Below are 18542 nucleotides of genomic sequence, written 5' to 3' on the forward strand. Positions count from 1 at the left end.
CTCAGAAGTCCTAAAGCGTCCCTTCACTGTCCTGTATTGACTGAGGCAGTGACAGAGGTCCCTACAGTGGGAGGGAGGTATGTCAGAGTCGCATTTTGAAGAGAGCGTGTTGACTGGATGTGTTGCACTAGCCGTCGCTGGAAGATAGAGTCGGCCGCGGTCCTCCTCATGGCCCCACACTTCACATCCCTGCCTCCCGCCTGCAGAATATGCTCGCCCCTCCCCACACCCCAGGCTGCCACGTAGTAGATAGCGAGGAGGGGGCCAGTGAAGAACAGAACGGTGGGCGTTCCCGGCAGAGGAATCGGCTGGAGGCTTAGGGCGTGAGCCCCACAACCATTTGGCGTTCATGTGCAACCAGCAGTAGATCCACAGTAGTACGAAGAGCAGAGTGGAGAGCAGCAGGTGACAGGGCAGCCGCGTGAGACCACCTAGTGTCAGTGTCCAGGGTGACTTGGGGAGAGCCAGGCTGTCAGCGTGGAAGATGGTGAGAACCAGAGCTAGGACAGCTGTCTGTGAAAGCCCCTGGAGACTGGCAGGAAAGGGAGGAGAGGGGGTGATAGATGGAGGGAGATGTGGGGCCGCGGGAAAGCTTGGGCGACAGGAAGAGGGGCAGGAGCACAGCGGGGCAGAGTGGGGCTCTGGGCGCTCTGGACTTTGGACTCCAAGAGGACAGACAACAGGCGCACGTGTCTCCTCGTGTCCCGTGTGCGGCCCAGCATCTAGCCCGGAGCAGGCGCTCAATCAGAAGTTGTTAGATGCGTGACAGAATGAACCAGAACCTGGATGAGATTGAAGAGCACACAAGGAGAGGCTGATCCTGAGTCAAGAAAGAAGCGGCCCTTCTCTCTTGAAGCTGGAGGGGTGGAAGGATAGCTGGGTACTTTTGAAGTGGGGAAGGGAGTGGGAAGCAGGATGCTGAGGGAGTTCCTGCATGATGTAAGAAGAGAGGCAGGTGCTGGGAGCTGGGCCCCAGGTGCGAGAGTGGGACAGAAGTTGACAGAAAGGAGAATTGGTCGGGACAGTAGCAAGTTACGGGGCACTAACGCTAGAGAGCATGATTTCATAGTGACGCCGGTTCTGAGTCCTTCTCCAGGGAAATTGGCAGGTGGTCCTAGCCACACAGCATATGACGAAGATCCAGGCCCACCAGGTTTAACAGCATTGTGGTGGAAGGACAGGCTTCAGGAACAGCGAGGGCATGGGAGGAGGGGACCGTAATGTCCAGACCGAGCGAGGAAGTAAATATGGCCAGAAGGAGGCGATAAAGGAACTGGCCGGCTCTGAGACAGAGGAGCAGGAGTGTGGGGTCCGAGGGCAGGAGAGGACCTCAAGGACGGAGGGCTGGCTGTTAAGCCAGAAGGTAAGCTGCTGGAGTGGACCATTTCTGTCTTCAGAGTCTAAAGTATTCACACTGAAATCTAGAACCCCCAGCGGACTGGCTGCCCATCGCTCTGTGCCCATCTCCACCTGAGCCTTTGCCCTGTGCCCCATCCACTCCAGACAGCCCACACTGAGGAAGAGGGAATGATCCAGAAGCTCAACAAGGTTGATGAGACAAACTAATTTCTCCTGACTTTGGGGGTACAGGATGTAATATTTCCCCACCTTCCAGCTTATTTTACCAATTATGTTTTGCTAAAGCTAATATAAGAGTGGGTTTGCCTTCCTGAACTCACAACAGCAGCTTTGGGAAATGGCCAAAGGACAGTGGGAAGCCTGGGTAGGATTCAGAATGTTCTGGGGATGAACAAATGCCTGCGCCTTGTGGATGGCTGGGGGCGGACTGTTCTCACAGGCTCGGCGTCGCTGCACCATGGGAGAGCATCTTTGGAAGAACATTCTGGGGCACAGAGTGTTAGGGAGGACTGTCCCCTGGCTCGCAGGGATGGGGTGGAGCCTTCAGCTCCAGTGACGGGGAATGGATGTTCTTTGCTGTGAGCCATTCAAGGGGTCTGTGTGTGTGGGCGCCATATGAGTACATGCCGTATAAGCAGAATCCAGCCTGCTGCTGCCCGAGCTCAGTGTAGACAGCTTGCTGGGCGTCAGCTTAGTCAGGCCATGAGCTCTTGTGCTGTGTTCTGACCTCCTTCCTCTGCCTCCCTTCCAGAATCCCAGGTTCCCGGGCAACCTTCAGATGAGTGACCGGCAGCTGGATGAGGCTGGAGAGAGTGACGTTAACAACTTGTGAGTGGCCATCCTCATGCTTTGGACCCAGTGGGCAAGAAAGCTTTGGTGGATGCTGTCACTTCCAGTTAGGGTCACAGAGGGCCTGATGGCAGGGGCAGTGGCTGGGGTAGGGATTAAAGTCCCTGGGTGAGTTGGCCTTGGGACCGCTTGCTGCTGGGGCCTCATCCAGAACCCTTCCAGGCTGTCTCGCACCCCAGGGCTCTCTTCTCTGTGTTACCTTCTGCCCTCCCAATCCAGCGTGGCCCTCTCCCATTGCCACTGTCACTGTTGAATTTGCCCTGCTGGATCTTCAAATGGCCTTAATCTTCGCTGAGGTGGGAGCAAATAATTGGAGCTGGTGTGTGTGCGTGCACTCATATGTGCATTGGGGGCGGAAGCAGCAGCACGGAACGTAGGGGAAGGGCCAGGTGGAGCGCTGGCCTCGGGCGGTGGCATTTAAGCCCTCTTTCCTCTTGGGCCCAGTTTCCAGCTAACAGTGGAGATGTTCGACTACCTGGAGTGCGAACTTAACCTCTTCCAAACTGGTGAGTCTCTCCCTCCCACCTGGCCCAGGCCCTCCTGGGAGCTGCCTCCTTCCCAGCCTCGTTCCCTGCTTGGACCAGCCGGCCTAGACCCCTCTCCGTACAAGCTGTGCAGCACAGGGCCAGGAGAAGGGAGATAAGCACAGCTGTCGCTGCTCTCTCCATCCCTCGTGCAGGGACGGGCTGAAGATCATGGGCATTTTCAGAGTCGGTGATTTCATAGCTGAGCAGAAGGACCACTCTCCCCCGCGGTCCTCCCCAGAGCCCAAAGACAGGTCCAACCTCTTTGACAGCCCTCAGACTGTGGCCGGTTGTTTGACCCACCCTGACTGCTACTCAGCTGGGCTGGCACCCAGGGTGGATTTCTGCTCAGGAGCAAGGGTCCTGTCTGCTGTTTGGTCAGCAGCCGGGAGAGAAAACTGGTCGAGTTGGCTTGTTCCCCAAGTCTGCCCGAGAAGCCCACAAAGTCCTGTTCTGCTCGTGGGGGAGTGGCCCGCTCTTCCAGGTCCCTTCTCCTGAGAGTTCCGGTGCCTCCAGGACGTCAGCCCCTGACGCTTCCCTGGCAAGTTCCCTTTTCTCCGGTGCCCTCTCTTCCCAACCGCGCCCCGCATGGCTCCCCTTCTTTCCCGGGGAACAGAAGAGTCCGTTTTCTTAGATTCAAGATGTCCCACGACAAGCATCCAGCACGATGAAAGAGTACGTCCCACACTGCAAGGATTCGTGCACAAGCTGGGCCATCTGCTCCGCGTGTGGAGAGGCAGGGCCCACTCTTGGGGCTTCGATTCCCTCAGGAAGGACAGAGGCTCTCACCCCAAATTCACCTTCCTTCCGCATGTTCATCTGTGCGGCAGATACTCACAAGTGGCCTGTTATGATCCAGTGCCGTACCAGGCCTGTGACCGCACAGCACATTCCTTCATAGTTGACCCGTCAATTCCACGCAGGATGTGGTCAGAGAAACACCAGAAATAGAAACCGTGGTTTGTGGGAGAAATAAGAAGGTATTTGGCCTGTTAGCAACCTATTTGAGTAGAATCTTATACAAAAGTCAGTAGAGAAGTAAAAACAAAACTCAAAATACAGCCCCTGCCCTGAGGCATTCCCAGCCAGCTAGGAGAAACAGTGTAGACACATTTTTTGTTTTTAATGCATTGGAAACATTTGCGTAAGAGTAGGCAAACAACTGCACGTTGTGTGGCTAACTTTCAGTTATTTAGCTCTGGGTGGGAAGGGCCTGTGTGGATAATTCAGAATTTGTTGACATTCAGCTTGGAATGTGCTGGATTTGAATGCAGGTCTGAGTAATATTCTGGAAATTATCATGCTTGGGAGAGTCCAGTCAGAAGTTTGCCATTCCACTGACCCGAGCTCTCTGTCAGCAGCTCTGGCCTCTTTCTCGGAGCCTGCCTGCTGATGCCACAGTGGGTGGGAAGCAAGTCAGATGTTTCGGCCTCTGCGGGGTCCCTTGCAGCCCTGACAGACTGTTGGCATGGAATGAGCAGAGATGTGCTAACACCCGACAGGACTTGAGGAGGCCGCGAGAAGGCATATGCACTGCCCGTGAGTGCCCTGCCCCAGTGGCCAGCTCAGCCGTCCTTTTGGCTCCCACATCCCATGATACCTGGCTGCGCTGATACACATTGATGACTTGATGATACACATTGATTCACTGCTATTGTTACCACTAGACGCGGAGCTCCTCCTCCGAAGCAGGAACCATGACCTGTTCTTCTTTGAATTCTCCTTGCTCTTGCCCAGTGCCTGGTTTAGAGCAATGCTCAACAGTAAAATTCAAGCAAGCTTCCTTTCAGATAAGCAGCAATGGAGAAACAAGAGGTGGACAGGGTTTGTAAAATGGTCTCAACATCCAGCTGAGTGATGTGGGATGATGTGGGTCAATTAGCTGCTTAGGGTTTTCTAGAGGAGAGCTACCCCAAGTCTTTGCCCAAACCCCTCCGTGGTTAAATGGTGGTGGCTGTCTCGTTCCTGGGCGAGCATTGATTTGGAATCAAGAGCCCTCTGCTACACGTCTCCCCAACTCCCCTGCCTGTCCCCCCAGTCACCTACCGCATGCCACAAAAATCAAGGGAACTGGCGTTGGAAGAAGTCTCTCTCGCTTCTGAGTCCCAGTCTGTGACCCTGCAAGGTTGCAGCCAGTACCCCGGCAGGGTGCCGCTGGTGTCAGCTGTGGGAGACGTGGGCAAATCATAGTGAACCTTTCTTCTGAGCACTTGCCGTGGTTCTCAAAGTGTGGCCCCCGGAACAGCAGCATCAGCATCACCCGACAACTTGAAATGCAGATGCTTAGAAATGCAAATTCTCAGTTCCCACCCCAGACCTACTGAATCAGACTCTCTGGAGGTAGGGCCCAGCCACGTGGTGTTTTAATAAGCGCCCCAAGTCTGCACTGTTTAATATGGTAGCCACTAGCCGCATGTGACAATTTAAATTAATTACAATTAAATAACAATGGGAAGTCAGAGCCTCAGTTGCACTTGCCGTGTTTCAGGCACTCAGTAGCCACATGGACTAGCATATTGGACTGCCCGTATAGAAACTTCCGTCGTCTGAGAATTCTCTTAGACAGTGCTCCTGGGTGATTCTGGTGCATGCTAACGTTTGAGAACCAGTGAGCTAGGAAATAGACTTTTCAACCCTGGCTGCGTATTATAATCACCTGAGGGACTTTGAAAACTGCCAATGTGCCAGCCCTACCCTAGACCAAATAAAACAATGGGGGGTGGGGGAGTTGCAGGCAGACGGTAGTTTTTAAATTCCCCCAGGTGATTCTAATCACTCTCAAAGCCAAAGTTGAGAACCACTGCACAATGCTATGCACTGTACACGACATTCTCATTCAGTTCTTACAAGACCCTTATGAGGTATGTGCTATTAGAACCATCTGCGTTTTACCGAAAAGCATCTGCAGGCACAGAGAGGTTAAGTAACTTGTCCACGGTCACACTGCACTGAAGTTGCCAGATGCCAAGGGGCATTCCTAGAAGGCAGCAGGCAGGCCGGGAGATGGAGCGCTCTGTGATTGCTTGCCAGAGTGGAGCCTGACGAAGCCGGTAGACTTGGGGATGGCCGCCTTGCAGTGACAGCTGCTTTTAATTTGTGTCAAGAAGAAAAGCTGCCTTTTAATTAGAACAGTTTGGGATTTTTTTCCAGTTGCCAGACTAAGCCAGTTAGCAGGGATTAGTGCCGTCAAGGAAGGCCAAGCGCAGCAGCTCTGGGCTTTGCTCCGGGGCGGTCCCACTCACTGAGGGACCTCGGGAAGTTGCCAGCCACGTGCAGAGTCCCCAGAGGCGGTGGGCAGCCACTGCAGGCAGGAAATCGGCCCTGGCCAGTGGTGCGCCGAGGGTCCATGGCCAGGCGTCTAGCTGCTTGGTTTCGGAGCAGGGCACACGGCGCAGAGGGTATTGCGAGGGGGTCTCTGGCGCTCTGGGAGTGCACGGCACGCCTTCTGTTGGCCAGCCACCCCAAGACCCTCCGTCAGCCTTTGACCTTGATGGCTCCTCCTCCTCCCAGCCCCTTGCCTGGGCCCTCGCAGGCTCTCCAGTTGTCCACCCAGGGCTCCGGTACATCCCCCCTTCTGGTGTCCCAGCAACCCTGTGGCAGGCCAGCAGGAAGCCGAGGCTGACTTACTCCCTTCTTCGTGTTCCGACCAATCTGCGCTATTTTCCCCACATGTTAACTACTGCGGCACCGGATGGCGTGCTTCTCGGGGTCCGGGTTACCATCAGACTGAGTTCATGCGAGGGAGCGGGGCTGGATTAGCTCTCTCAGCAGCCCCTTCGACCCTGAAATTGGGATTCCCATAGAACGGAGGGCTTCCCTTGAACAAGAGCCCGTCTCCGCATTAAATCAGACTCTCTGAAAGATGGTGCGTTCTGTCTTTCTGACCACACTGGGAGCAGGGACCGCGAAGTTCCTCAAAGACAGGACGGAAGGGTCCTCCTCATTCTAGGCACTCCTCCAGTTGTGAGTGAGTCCTTCTGTCTGGGCTTCCGTGGGGCTGGGCACAGGGTGGAGTGGGGTTCACTCGTCCAGGACTCATGGGGCCTCTTGGTCATCAGGAGCGCAGGCTCCTGGTCTAGCCACTGCTGACCACGTGGGCTCTGTCCTTTAGCCCACCACCTCTCAGCAACACCACGTCGTGGCTCTGCGACCACCTTCAGGTCACTTCCCTTCAGTCTCCTCACCTGTGGGGCAGGGACACCTTTACTTGTCCTGGAGGAGTGTCGTGAGGGTTAAATGCATTCCGTGAGACCGTGTGTGCATGGAATAGGCCCTCGATGGACGGTAGACCCCTGCCTCCTGCCCCCCTAAGACGCTCACCTTAATTCCTAGCCCCATGGCCTCTCTCCGCCTTTTATTCCCCAGTGTTCAACTCCCTGGACATGTCCCGCTCCGTGTCGGTGACGACAGCTGGGCAGTGCCGCCTTGCCCCGCTGATCCAGGTCATACTGGATTGCAGCCACCTCTATGATTACACCGTCAAGCTGCTCTTCAAACTCCACTCCTGTGAGTACCCTGCGCCGGGTCGTCTCCTTGAGCTTCTGGCCAGAAGGAGGGTCACAGCCTGAGGCTGCCCCTGGAAAAATACAGCTCTCCTCAGGACTCTCTCTCGAAGGCCCTGGAGCTCCTGACCATCTTAAGAGCAGGGCATCAGCTTGGGGGTGCCCAGTGAGCACCTGGCTTGCCATAGTGGTGTCCCAGGGTCCCCTCCCTCCACCGCTGGCTTTACCTCATCTCCAGACATGCGTGTCACGTATTCTAGGAACCGCAGCATTGCCTAGACCACAGGAGCAAAGGCAGTGCTTTCTAAAGTGTTCATCATCACAGACTCTTTGTACAAATGGAATTTTCTGGAGAAATATAAAATATCAAACAGCTGCTCAGGCAAATGGAGGGCCATCGCTTACCTAGCCACAGACCCCTGGGACGCTTCGCACAGCATAGTTTGGGAACTACTGGTCTTGCAGAACTTCTCATACTTTCGTGTGCTTGTTGTTTGAAATGGTGTGTGTGGGTCCTGCAGGGTCCCTGTTAGTGGATCTGGCGGGTTCACGGTCTGCATTATTAAACCGTTTCCTAGATGAATCTGATGGGAGCGGTCCCGGGGCCACACTCTGAGGTGGCCACCATGAAGGACATATACGTGCAAAGTATGGGGATGACGGAAAACCAAGAGAGATCCAAGCATGAATGGATGCTGGCAAGTTTTTATCTTAGAAGTCTAGGACAAGGGACGCTCTGGAACTGTGGTCCCTGAAAAGCAGTAGATCTGGTTCTTTAGTCAGGCCGGGGGAAGCAGCATGCCTCTGATCAATCCAGGAGGGCTTCGTGGAAGGGAGGCTGGAATTCGACGTTCGAAGGTTAGAAAGGCTCTGGAGCAGTGGGCATGCTTGAAGGGAGCAGAGATTGGACTCAAGCCCAAGAGAAGAAGGCGGCGGTCGCTCAGAAGCTCTGAATAGACGAACCTCTAATTGTTTCTGAGGTGCCGTGGAACCCAGTGGCCCGCTGGAACATTTCCACTTCCTTATGAGGTGGCGAGTTAGCAGAAGAGACAAGTAATTATTCACAAGACCTGCACAGATTGCCTCTGGGGGGGCGACTGTGTGCCTGGGGGAAAAGTGGGGGGGACACTGCACACAGTATGTACTCTTCTAAAAAAACATTGTATTTTAGAATAGTTTTTGATCTACAGAAAAGTTATAAAGAGTTCAGAGAGTTCCCATATATCCCTGAACCCAGTTTCCCCTATTGTTAACATCTTACATTAATATGATAATTTTGTCACAACTAATGAACCAGTTTTTTGTTTGTTTGTTTGTTTTAAAGATTTTATTTTTTTCCTTTTTCTCCCCAAAGCCCCCTGGTACATAGTTGTATATTCTTTGTTGTGGGTCCTTCTAGTTGTGGCATGTGGGACGCTGCCTCAGCGTGGTTTGATGAGCAGTGCCATGTCCGCGCCCAGGATTCGAACCAACGAAACACTGGGCCGCCTGCAGCGGAGCGCGCGAACTTAACCACTCGGCCACGGGGCCAGCCCCGTTAATGAACCAGTTTTGATATGCTATTATTAAAGTATAGAAGTCCATACTTTATTCAGATTTCCACAGTTTGTACGCAGTGTCCTTTTTCTGTCCCCGGATGCATCCAGGAACCAGGCTACATTCAGTCGTCATGTCTCCTTAGCTCCTCTTGGCTGTGACAGTTTCTTGAACTTTCCTCGTTTCTGAGGACTTTGACAGTTTTGAGGGGCCTGATCAGATATTTGTAGAATTTGAGTTCGTCCGATGTTTTTCTCGTGATTGAACTGGGGTTAAGGGCTCTTGAGAGAAAGATCGCTGACGTAAAGTGCCATTGTCATCCACTGTACACTTTTACCATTTTGAATTATCACACTGTATATGTGTCCTCCTTCTTTATACCAAGTGAATATTCAAAAATTACTAAAACTTAAATTTAAAAAATAAAAAGATCAGGGGCCGGCCTGGTGGTGCAGCGGTTAAGTTTGCACGTTCTGCTTTGGCGGCCCTGGGTTCACTGGTTTGGATCCTGGGTATAGACCTATGCACTGCTTGTCAAGCCATGCTGTGGTAGGCGTCCCATGTATAAAGTAGAGGAAGACGGGCACGGATGTTAGCTCAGGGCCAGTGTTCTTCAGCAAAAAGAGGAGGACTGGCGGCAGATGTTAGTTAGCTCAGGGCTAATCTTCCTCAAATAAATAAATAAAATAAAAAGATCGCTGAGTTGTGATCTGTAGCTGAGATACACAGAATCACACAATCTGGGAGGTGAAAAGACCTCAGACACCCCACTCTGTCGGGGAGGAGGCTGGCCCTAAGAGGCCACTGCCCATCTGGCGGGCAGTGGACCTGGATCCCCGAGTCGTAGTCCTTAGTCTTTGCCTTCTGCCAGGCATCCTCCCGGGCAGGCTCTGTGGATCTCTTCCAGACTAACGTCCACCCTGGGCCCCCCCAGTGCACGCACCCCTGGGAGAGAACCACACCGCCAGGGCCGCCGTCGTCCATCCCGCTGCTTGGTCAGGCTACTGCTGCTGCTTCTGTGGTCAGGAACACAGGCCCAGCCCACTGTGCCCAGAATGGGTCGCGCTCTGGGAGCAAACTCGGGGAGAGGGAAGGATTAGAGGGATAGGCGCCCCCAGACTCCCTGCTTGTCCTGCTGGGCCCCCGTGGTTACCAGCCCTGGGGCAGCTCTAGGCCAGCAGTGTCCCCCCACAGGGCTGGCCACAAGCCCCAGGAAGGGTGGTCCCCTCCCTCCGGAGCCCTGCTGTGGCTTGTCTGCCCTCTGGTCCTCCTCTCCCTCTCATTCCTTTCCACTTTATTTCAGGTCTCCCAGCTGACACCCTGCAAGGCCACCGGGACCGCTTCATGGAGCAGTTCACAAAGTAAGTGGCTTAAGTTAGAAATGAAGGCGAACCAAAAAGTGCTCTATAATCAGCTAATCCATGCAACAGCTCTTGCTTTAAAATAATGCAGGGATGAGGGTATCTGCACTTAAAAAGGCAATAAAGTGAAGGAAGATAACTATGATGCTGGCAAACCTTCCAGGGGCTGAGGAGGCTGTCAGTTCTCGAATAGATCCCATAGAAGCACATAGAAGAAGGAGATTTCATGTATTCATTTATCGCCTGCCCTATGCCCAGGGTTTCATCCTCTTTGTTTTTTTTTTCTTTTCTTTCCTTTTTTTGTTTTTTGTGAGGAAGATTGGCCCTGAGCTAACATCTGTGCCAGTCTTCCTCTATTTTGTATATAGGATGCTACCACAGTATGGTTTGATGAGCAGTGTGTAGGTCTGCACCCAGGATCTGAACCCTCAAACCCCAGGCCACCACAGCAGAGTGTGTGAACTTAACTACTACGCCACTGGGCTGGCCTCATCTCTTTGCTTTTTCTTCTCCATAATTTCTCTTGGTCTCATACTATATGCATGCCAAATATGTATACAACTACCAAATATGTATCTTTAGCCGAACCTCACCTCTGAATTCCAGTCTCACGTACTCGATTATCATTTGACATCTCTACCCCAAATTTAAACCTTTTTCTCCCGTCTTTTCTCTCTCAATAAATACCCTCACCATCCACTTAGGCCAGAGGTCTGGAGCTCAGCATGTTCGTCGTCCGCATGTCCATCCATTACTAGGTTCAGTTGATGCTCTACAAATATATCTTGGCTCCGCCCATCTCTCCATCTCTTCAGCTCCCATTGCTGCATGACAGGACCCTCTAACATTGACAGGATACCTGGGGCTTCCACTCCTGCCTCCTACCATCCTGTCCTCACCCAGCAGTTAGAAGAGCCTTGTGAAAACATAAATCCATGCTCAGAACCTTTTACTGTCTTCTGATTACACTGAGAGTAAAATCCAAGCTCTTCTCCATGGTCTACAAGGCCCTGCAAGACCTGGCCCCTGCCTGCCATCTCTGACCTCGTCCCCAGTGCTCACTGTTGCAGCCACATGGGGTCCTCTTCCTGCTCCTGGGAGGCACCCAGCACATTCCCTCATCAGGGCCTTCACGCTTGCTCTTCCTTCTCCCTGGGCTCTTCTTCCAGCCTGGCCAGCTCCAGGTCATCTTTGGTCACCTCCTCACAAAGGCGGTGTCTGGCCACCTTACTTAAGTGGGGCCTTCTCCATCTCCTATCCCTCGAGCTCCAGCACCCCCGCTGTGTTCTCCATCACAGCACCCTGTTTATCTCCTTCATCGTTCTCAGCACAACTTCATTTCTGTTTGACTGTCTTGTCCGTTAGTACATCCCTAGCGTCTGATACATAGCAGTCAAGCATAGAGTGTTCAGTAAATATTTGAATGAATTAATAAGCCAGCTATCTAGTCTAGAAGAGGAAGAGCTTGTCTGACTGAGGGGTAAATTATTCTGGTGCATTTGGGAAAGACAATAGGTGACTCGAAGAGAAATACAGCTCGTCTTTCAATTAAGTGTGTCCAAGAAGAGGGGAAGGAGTGGCCCGAGAGGCAGGAGAACTGAGGAAGCGAGAGGGCCTCATGGCTTAGCCCCGTCTATTTTGACCCTCTTGTGTTTCCTGTTACTTTCTCCATCCTTGACAACAGGGAAGGCAAATCCCAAACTTAGGCTTGCCTTGCTGGTTCCCGAGCTGCAATCAGAGGACAAGTTTGGGGTCGTACTAACCTCCTGGTTTCCTTGCTCCATTTGAAAGCGTTGTGTGTTTATTCTATAATAAATGACTTATTGAATCCTAGGAGACAGGCCCTGGAGCTGATTTCCTGGAACGCTGAATTCCAGTAGCTTATGAAAGCAGTAAAGCCTATTACTGTTGGCTCCGGCCCAGAAAGAGGGGGACGTGTGGCCAGGTCATTTTATTTCCTTTGATTTTTTCTAGCTTATGGAAACATCTCCCGTGAGTAGCCACCTCACTTTCTCTTCCACGCAGACATGGTGACTCTCTGAGGCCTCCCTGTCCTCAAATTTCAGGAAAGCAGCAATGATGTCACAGGGACAGTCCTAACCTTGGGGTCCCAGGGGCTGTCATGAGACCCCAGGGGTTTAGTTCATTGGGCTGGGCTAGAGAAAATTCTCTGAGGCAGAGAGAGTGCTGAGATCCATGATCCTCTTTCATCTCAGAAAATACGTCTTGTGTTCACAGTTTTCTTGGCCTTCCATATTTAGATTCAAAATAGAGACTTGAGGATAAGAAAAGATTTTGGTTTCTTCATTGGCATATTCATTCAAGATTAGGACACAGTGTTTACTAACACGTACACATGGGAGAAACCCAGGAAATCTGAGGACAGAGTGTTTTCTCCACTGCGTACTTGTTGAGTCACTCCTCTTTGCCTGCCCGGTCTCTGCCCTCTAGAAGCTCACACGGTTGTGCACCGCTTAATGACGGGGATGCCTCCCGAGAAATGCATTGTTAGGTGATTTCGTTGTCGTGCAAATATCATAGACCGTGCTGAAGGGGAACAAAATTTGCCACCCCAATATGTGTCTCTTTAACATGAGGATTATTTTAGGCTGACTTTTTTTAAGGGGAAAAAAAGAGACTCAAAGGTTTTTTACCTCCCGCTTAACTGTCTAAAAGAATTCAGATAAAAAATCCTACCTCAGGAACCGAGCTCTCATCTTAGCATTGCGTGAACTAGGTGGTACACAGGGAGGAAGCTAGGAAAGCCTGTTTGTTGGGCTTCTGCCAGTGTCCTTCTGTTTCTGTGTGCTCAAACACTTGCTTTCCAAACATTCGCTCCTTTTCACCTACCTGTGAATCGCCTTCCTTCCCTTTGAAGTCCCTGAGTCTTCCCACCCCCAGCATCTTTTGTCTTTAACTGAGGATGGTATTTAAGGTGAGGGTTTCAGATATTTTGGCAAGTTACTCAGATTTCCTGGGTTTCTCCCATGTGTACGTGTTAGTAAACTTTTGTTTGTTTTTCTCCTGTTTATCTGTCTCATGTCAATTTAATTCTTAGCTCAGCCAGAAGAACCTAGAAGGGTACAGAGAAATTTCTTCCTCCCCGACAGTTCTTAACAAACCTAGCTGATATAGCCTGCTACACTCCTAGGCTACAGGGCACTAATCTCGTGGGAGCACTGTAACCCATGTGGTCCGTTGCTGTCCAAAATGTCGTTATGCAGTACATGACTGTAGTCTAATTGGAGAGAGAACAAAGCTCTAAAACAAAGGGAATTAATTAAAAGGAGATCTACCTTAATAATTAAGTTTCCTTCCCTTTTGCTATGGTTAGTTGGTTTGTCCTCAGGGAAAGTAAATTTATTTTCATGTCACTCTAAGCCAAACATTCCTAGGAAGATACATCTGCCAAACAATACCGTATATTCTACAGTGAGACAGAAATTAGTTTTTGGGTTATCTACTCATCCAAAGGGTTTTGCAGTTTGAATTACTCTTTCCTCACCACCAGATAAGTGGGGACTGGCTGTAAACCGTCTTTCTTTGTAGCATCACAATTGAAGCCCGGTGCCGTGGAGGCCATCTCCTTGACAGCCTGTGCCTTTGGGCTGGGCAGGCAGTAGGAAAGCCAGGTGGCTGCACTGTCCCCTCCATGGGGCTGGTGAAGTCTCCCAGCACCCCTCAGGCCCTTCTCCATCCCTAGGTTGAAAGATCTCTTCTACCGCTCCAGCAACCTACAGTACTTCAAGCGGCTCATTCAGATCCCGCAGCTGCCTGAGGTAAGCGCGCCCAGCTGCACCCTGGGAGCTGCTGCATCCAGGCTGGCAAGCCCAGCAGGTAAGCATGGTTTGAGGTTGTGTCTTCCCTCTTCAGAACCCACCCAACTTCCTACGAGCCTCTGCCCTATCAGAACACATCAGCCCTGTGGTGGTAATCCCAGCCGAGGCCTCGTCCCCTGACAGCGAGCCCGTCTTAGAGAAGGATGACCTCATGGACATGGATGCCTCCCAGCAGGTGAGGACCACTTAGGAGAGAAACCTGGCCCTTCCTGTTGCCCCCAAGTGCAGAGGAGAGGACGGGAGAGGCTCTGGCCGAGTCTCATTGGCTGGAGCCAGATTCCGCCTCCTTCTAACATAAGCAGTAACCTAGACTGAGCACCCTGCCCCGTGGTCCCTAGGAGGAACCATAAATGGGTTTGAATGGAATTAAGAAAGGGTCCATTCTTCCTTGTCACTCATTTGACCCCCCACACAGAATTCTCTGCATCTCTAACTTTGTTCTCAATCTTTTTCGGTCACCACAGAATTTATTTGACAACAAGTTTGATGACATCTTTGGCAGCTCGTTCAGCAGTGATCCCTTCAATTTCAACAGTCAAAACGGTGTGAACAAGGATGAGAAGTGAGTCCAAGCTGGGGTAAAGCAGATGGTGCAGAAATTAAGTTAAGCCATGATCTGTCTCCCAACACCTAACCAGAGAGCGACTCTTAATGATGCTTGGGCTCTTAGATAAAGGTCGACCCTCAAATATTGGCCCCTTCAATCCCAGAGGAAAATCAAATGAGGCGGAAATAACTGAGGACCCGTGAGTGTCAGATGAGTATCTGGTAACACTGATAGTCTTAGGGTATAATTTACAGAAGTTCAAAGAATTGTCCCCAAATTAACACCAGCTTTTAACTTCCTCCCCTGATCTCCCAGTTCGCGTTTAGAAGGAGGTGGAAGCAAACTTGTTCTTCTGTCCCTAGGGATCACTTAATCGAGCAGCTGTACAGAGAGCTCAGTGGGCTGAAAGCACAGCTGGAGAACCTGAAGACTGAGGTGCGAGTCGGGCTCTAGTGTATTCCTTGGCTTCCCCACTACATGACAGATTTTCGTATTAAATTTGCTTCACATAGATGCTTGTTGGACTGCATCTTAAGGGGGAGTTCATGAGTAGAAATGCCAAAGCCAGAAGCACCTGGTCTTCCCGTGGTCTGGACTGTAATGCATTTCCATTGTACTTGCCTTGAGAATGCCATTTAAGCCAAGCTCCCCTGTCCCTGTGATCCTCAGAGATCACCATGATCACCTACTGGCTGTGACGCCATGGTGAGAAAGGCCTGTGCTTCTCACATGGCAATAAGGTTTGATCTGAAACGGCTGTTGGCCATGTCTGGTGCTGTAAATGCGCCTGCCCCTCAGACCCATGGCTGATCAGAGGTGGTACTCACGGGGGCAGGTGGACATCCTCTCCCTCCTCATTCCAGCTCATCCTTCGCTGCTCCCAGGCCACTCTAACAGGACCAGAGTTCCCCTGCTGTCATCCCCTGTTGTTCTTGGCTGGGTAGCTTGTATGACCAGAAGGCTCAACTCTCATGAGGCCTTGGGAGTGCACTTGTTAGGAAAACTGAGGTATTTGGTCAGTGCTGGAAACGTGGTGGAACCTGCTTCTCCTGCCCAGCACAGCCGACCAGGCATGCGGCGAGCGGACGCATTACGTACGTCCCTCCCACAGAGCCAGCGGGCCGTGCTGCAGCTGAAGGGCCGCATCAGCGAGCTGGAGGCTGAGCTGGCTGAGCAGCAGCACCTGCGGCAGCAGGCAGCCGACGACAGCGAGTTCCTGCGGGCGGAGCTGGACGAGCTCAAGAAGAAGCGAGAAGACACAGAGAAGGCTCAGCGGAGCCTGACAGAAATCGAGAGTGAGAGGCCAGGGGGTGTGGGCATGAGGGTGGGGGTCCAGAGTGCAGTCTAGCTGACTCAGGATGAAGGATGAGGCTGGGCGGCCGAGCCCCAGGCTTGCCTCTGCCCGGAAGAGCTGTCAGGAATGCCAACTCTTGTCACTAGTCAGAGGGCGGATTGGAGTCCCGCAAGTGGAGAGCCCATGTGAGGTGCGGGGATGGGCAACACTGAAGAAGATGGTGATGGGGTGCCTGCCCGGGGGAGTGGATCTCCGAGGAGTGATGGCCTGGAAATGCCAGGTGTGAGTGCTCAGGAGGCACGAGTCAGTGAGTGTTTGAATCAGGTGAATTCTTTATTCAAGAACACTTCCCAGAGGAGTTGAAGTAGGATTTTTTGAGGGAGAAGGTGTATGCATTTGTGAAAAGAAAGGAGGATCTTCCAGGGACCCAGGCTTATTGGAAGGCGGGCGGAGGGTCCCAGCAAGGGTGGGCTCCTCACCTAGCCCTTGACGATACAGGGAAAGCCCAAGCCAATGAACAGCGGTACAGCAAGCTCAAGGAAAAGTACAGCGAGCTGGTGCAGAGCCACGCTGACCTGCTGCGCAAGGTAGGACCCTCGAGCGCCCCCTTGCTGCACGCAGAGCCCGCACAACAGGGGAGAGAGCAGCTCAGGCCTCGTGGCTTCTCCAAGTCCAGTGCCTCTACCAGCTTCTAATGGGTCACCACCATTTCTTGGGAACCACAGCTCTTCAGGCTCCCTTGCCTCCCATCTCTCGAGCTCCACCCTAGATGCCCACCCTGCTTGCGTTATCCCTCAGCTTTATTATTCTTGTAAATACTTGAGAGTCGAGTGTCTGAAGATGACAGCTTTGTTCTGACTTCCTGCTGGGTGGGAGAGTGATTCTATGTCCAATTCTAGGACACTCACGGTCTGAATGCTGTCATTTGTTCTAGAAGGAAGATGTCCTGTAAGCCTGAGATGAGCCGGTTCAAGGCACTGTTCTTCCCTTACAGAATGCAGAGGTGACCAAACAGGTGTCTGTGGCCAGACAAGCCCAGGTGGATCTGGAACGAGAGAAGAAAGAGCTAGAGGATTCCTTCCAGCGCCTGAGTGAGCAGGCCCAGCGGAAGGTGAGTGGAAGGAGAGGTATGTGGAGAATGAGGGAGGTGGACCTTGGGCACCTCACAGATTGAAAGACCTTTCGTCTGCTCCACAGCAGCTCTGTGGGTTAGAGCCTGTGAGAGGGCTGCAAGAGGCCCTGTAGGACACAACGTGGTTCCCAGCGCACACACGGTCAGAGGCATAAAGTGCTGAAGGGCCCCGAGTCGAGGGGGGTTCATCAGCAAAGGCTTTCCAAGGGTGAATCTCGAGGAGAGTCTGAAGAATTCAAAGCACATGGATATCAGAGAGCGGGATGAACACTGACAAAGACTTATCGCCAGGAGAACACACGTGTGTTGGGGTGGGGTGGACAGGCAGGTGAAGGTGGAGGAAGAAACGTCAGGTGGATAAAACTGAATGCCTTACACTTAGAGTAGTGGTTTGCACACTTTTCTGTGACCCAAAGTAAAAAATACATCTACCTAACGGAAATAAAAGTTTCACAAAACAATACTTATTTTTACCATGTGAATGCATTTGGCTATTTTTTTGCTCTGTTTCATTTTTTTAAAAATGTTAGCTGTGAATTCTTACTCATGGGTTGCAACCCACTCTTTGAAAAACACCACTTAGCAAGGAAGGGAGAATCATTTCAAGATGTTGAGATTCAGCTGTACACCAGGTGTTGGAAGCCTGAATTAATGATCCAGTTCAGGGCCAGCCCCGTGGCCGAGTGGTTAAGTTCGCACGCTCCGCTTTGGCGGTCCAGAGTTTCACCGTTCAGATCCTGGGCACAGACATGCCACCACTCATCAGGCCACGCTGAGGCGGCGTCCCACATGGCACAACTAGAGGTGCTCACAACTAGAATATACAACTATGTGCTGGGGGACTTTGGGGAGAAGATGGAAAAGAAAGAAAAAGGAAAAGATTGGTAACAGTTGTTAGTTCAGGTGCCAATCTTAAAAAAACAAACAAATCCAGTTCTACTTTAATTAGTATTGTGGGCTCAAGCATGACATTTGGGAAATGCTACAGTTCCCCTCGTGACGTTCCACTTAGCCAGGAGAAAAAATTTTGGTATACTCTGGGTTCTCACCTGCCCATACACACTTTTTTTAAAATTTTTATTGAGTTAATGATAAGTTATAATCTTGTGAAATTTCAGTTGTACATTATTGTCTGTCAGTTGTGTTGTAGGTGCACCCCTTCACCCATTGTACCCACCCCCCACCCCACCTTTCCCCTGGTAGCCACTAATCTGTTCTCTTTGTCCACATGTTTAAATTCCTCATATGAGTGGAGTCATACAGAGATTGTCCTTCTCTATCTGGCTTATTTCACTTAACATAATTCCCTCAAGGTCCATCCATGTTGTTGCAAATGGGATGATTTTGTTCTTTTTTATGGCTGAGTAGTATTCCATTGGGTATATATACCACATCTTCTTTATCCAATCATCAGTTGATGGGCACTTAAGTTGCTTCCACATCTTGGCTATTGTAAATAATGCTGGAATAAACATTGGGGTGCATGAGACTTTTGGAATTGCTGACTTCAAGCTCTTTCGATAGATACCCAGTAGTGGGATAGGTGGGTCGTATGGTAGTTCTATTTTTAATTTTTTGAGGAATCTCCATACTGTTTTC

General features: G+C 51.4%; 1 protein-coding gene across 7 annotated transcripts in view; it reads left to right on the forward strand.

Moving 5' to 3' along the window:
* The window catches only part of HIP1 (huntingtin interacting protein 1), a 149130-nt gene that overhangs the window by 106812 nt on the left and 23776 nt on the right, over positions 1–18542 (forward strand). For all 7 annotated transcript variants that reach the window (XM_070567732.1, XM_070567733.1, XM_008535052.2 and 4 more), the window contains 11 exons: positions 2111–2187; positions 2653–2714; positions 7098–7238; positions 10074–10131; positions 13835–13910; positions 14005–14145; positions 14435–14532; positions 14880–14952; positions 15629–15812; positions 16310–16398; positions 16806–16922. In XM_070567732.1, the coding sequence (XP_070423833.1) occupies positions 2111–2187; positions 2653–2714; positions 7098–7238; positions 10074–10131; positions 13835–13910; positions 14005–14145; positions 14435–14532; positions 14880–14952; positions 15629–15812; positions 16310–16398; positions 16806–16922 (1116 nt within the window). The remainder of the gene's footprint in view (positions 1–2110; positions 2188–2652; positions 2715–7097; positions 7239–10073; positions 10132–13834; positions 13911–14004; positions 14146–14434; positions 14533–14879; positions 14953–15628; positions 15813–16309; positions 16399–16805; positions 16923–18542) is intronic.

This window comes from Equus przewalskii, chromosome 12, assembly GCF_037783145.1.
Source record: "Equus przewalskii isolate Varuska chromosome 12, EquPr2, whole genome shotgun sequence".
In the NCBI taxonomy this organism is placed as follows: domain Eukaryota; kingdom Metazoa; phylum Chordata; class Mammalia; order Perissodactyla; family Equidae; genus Equus; species Equus przewalskii.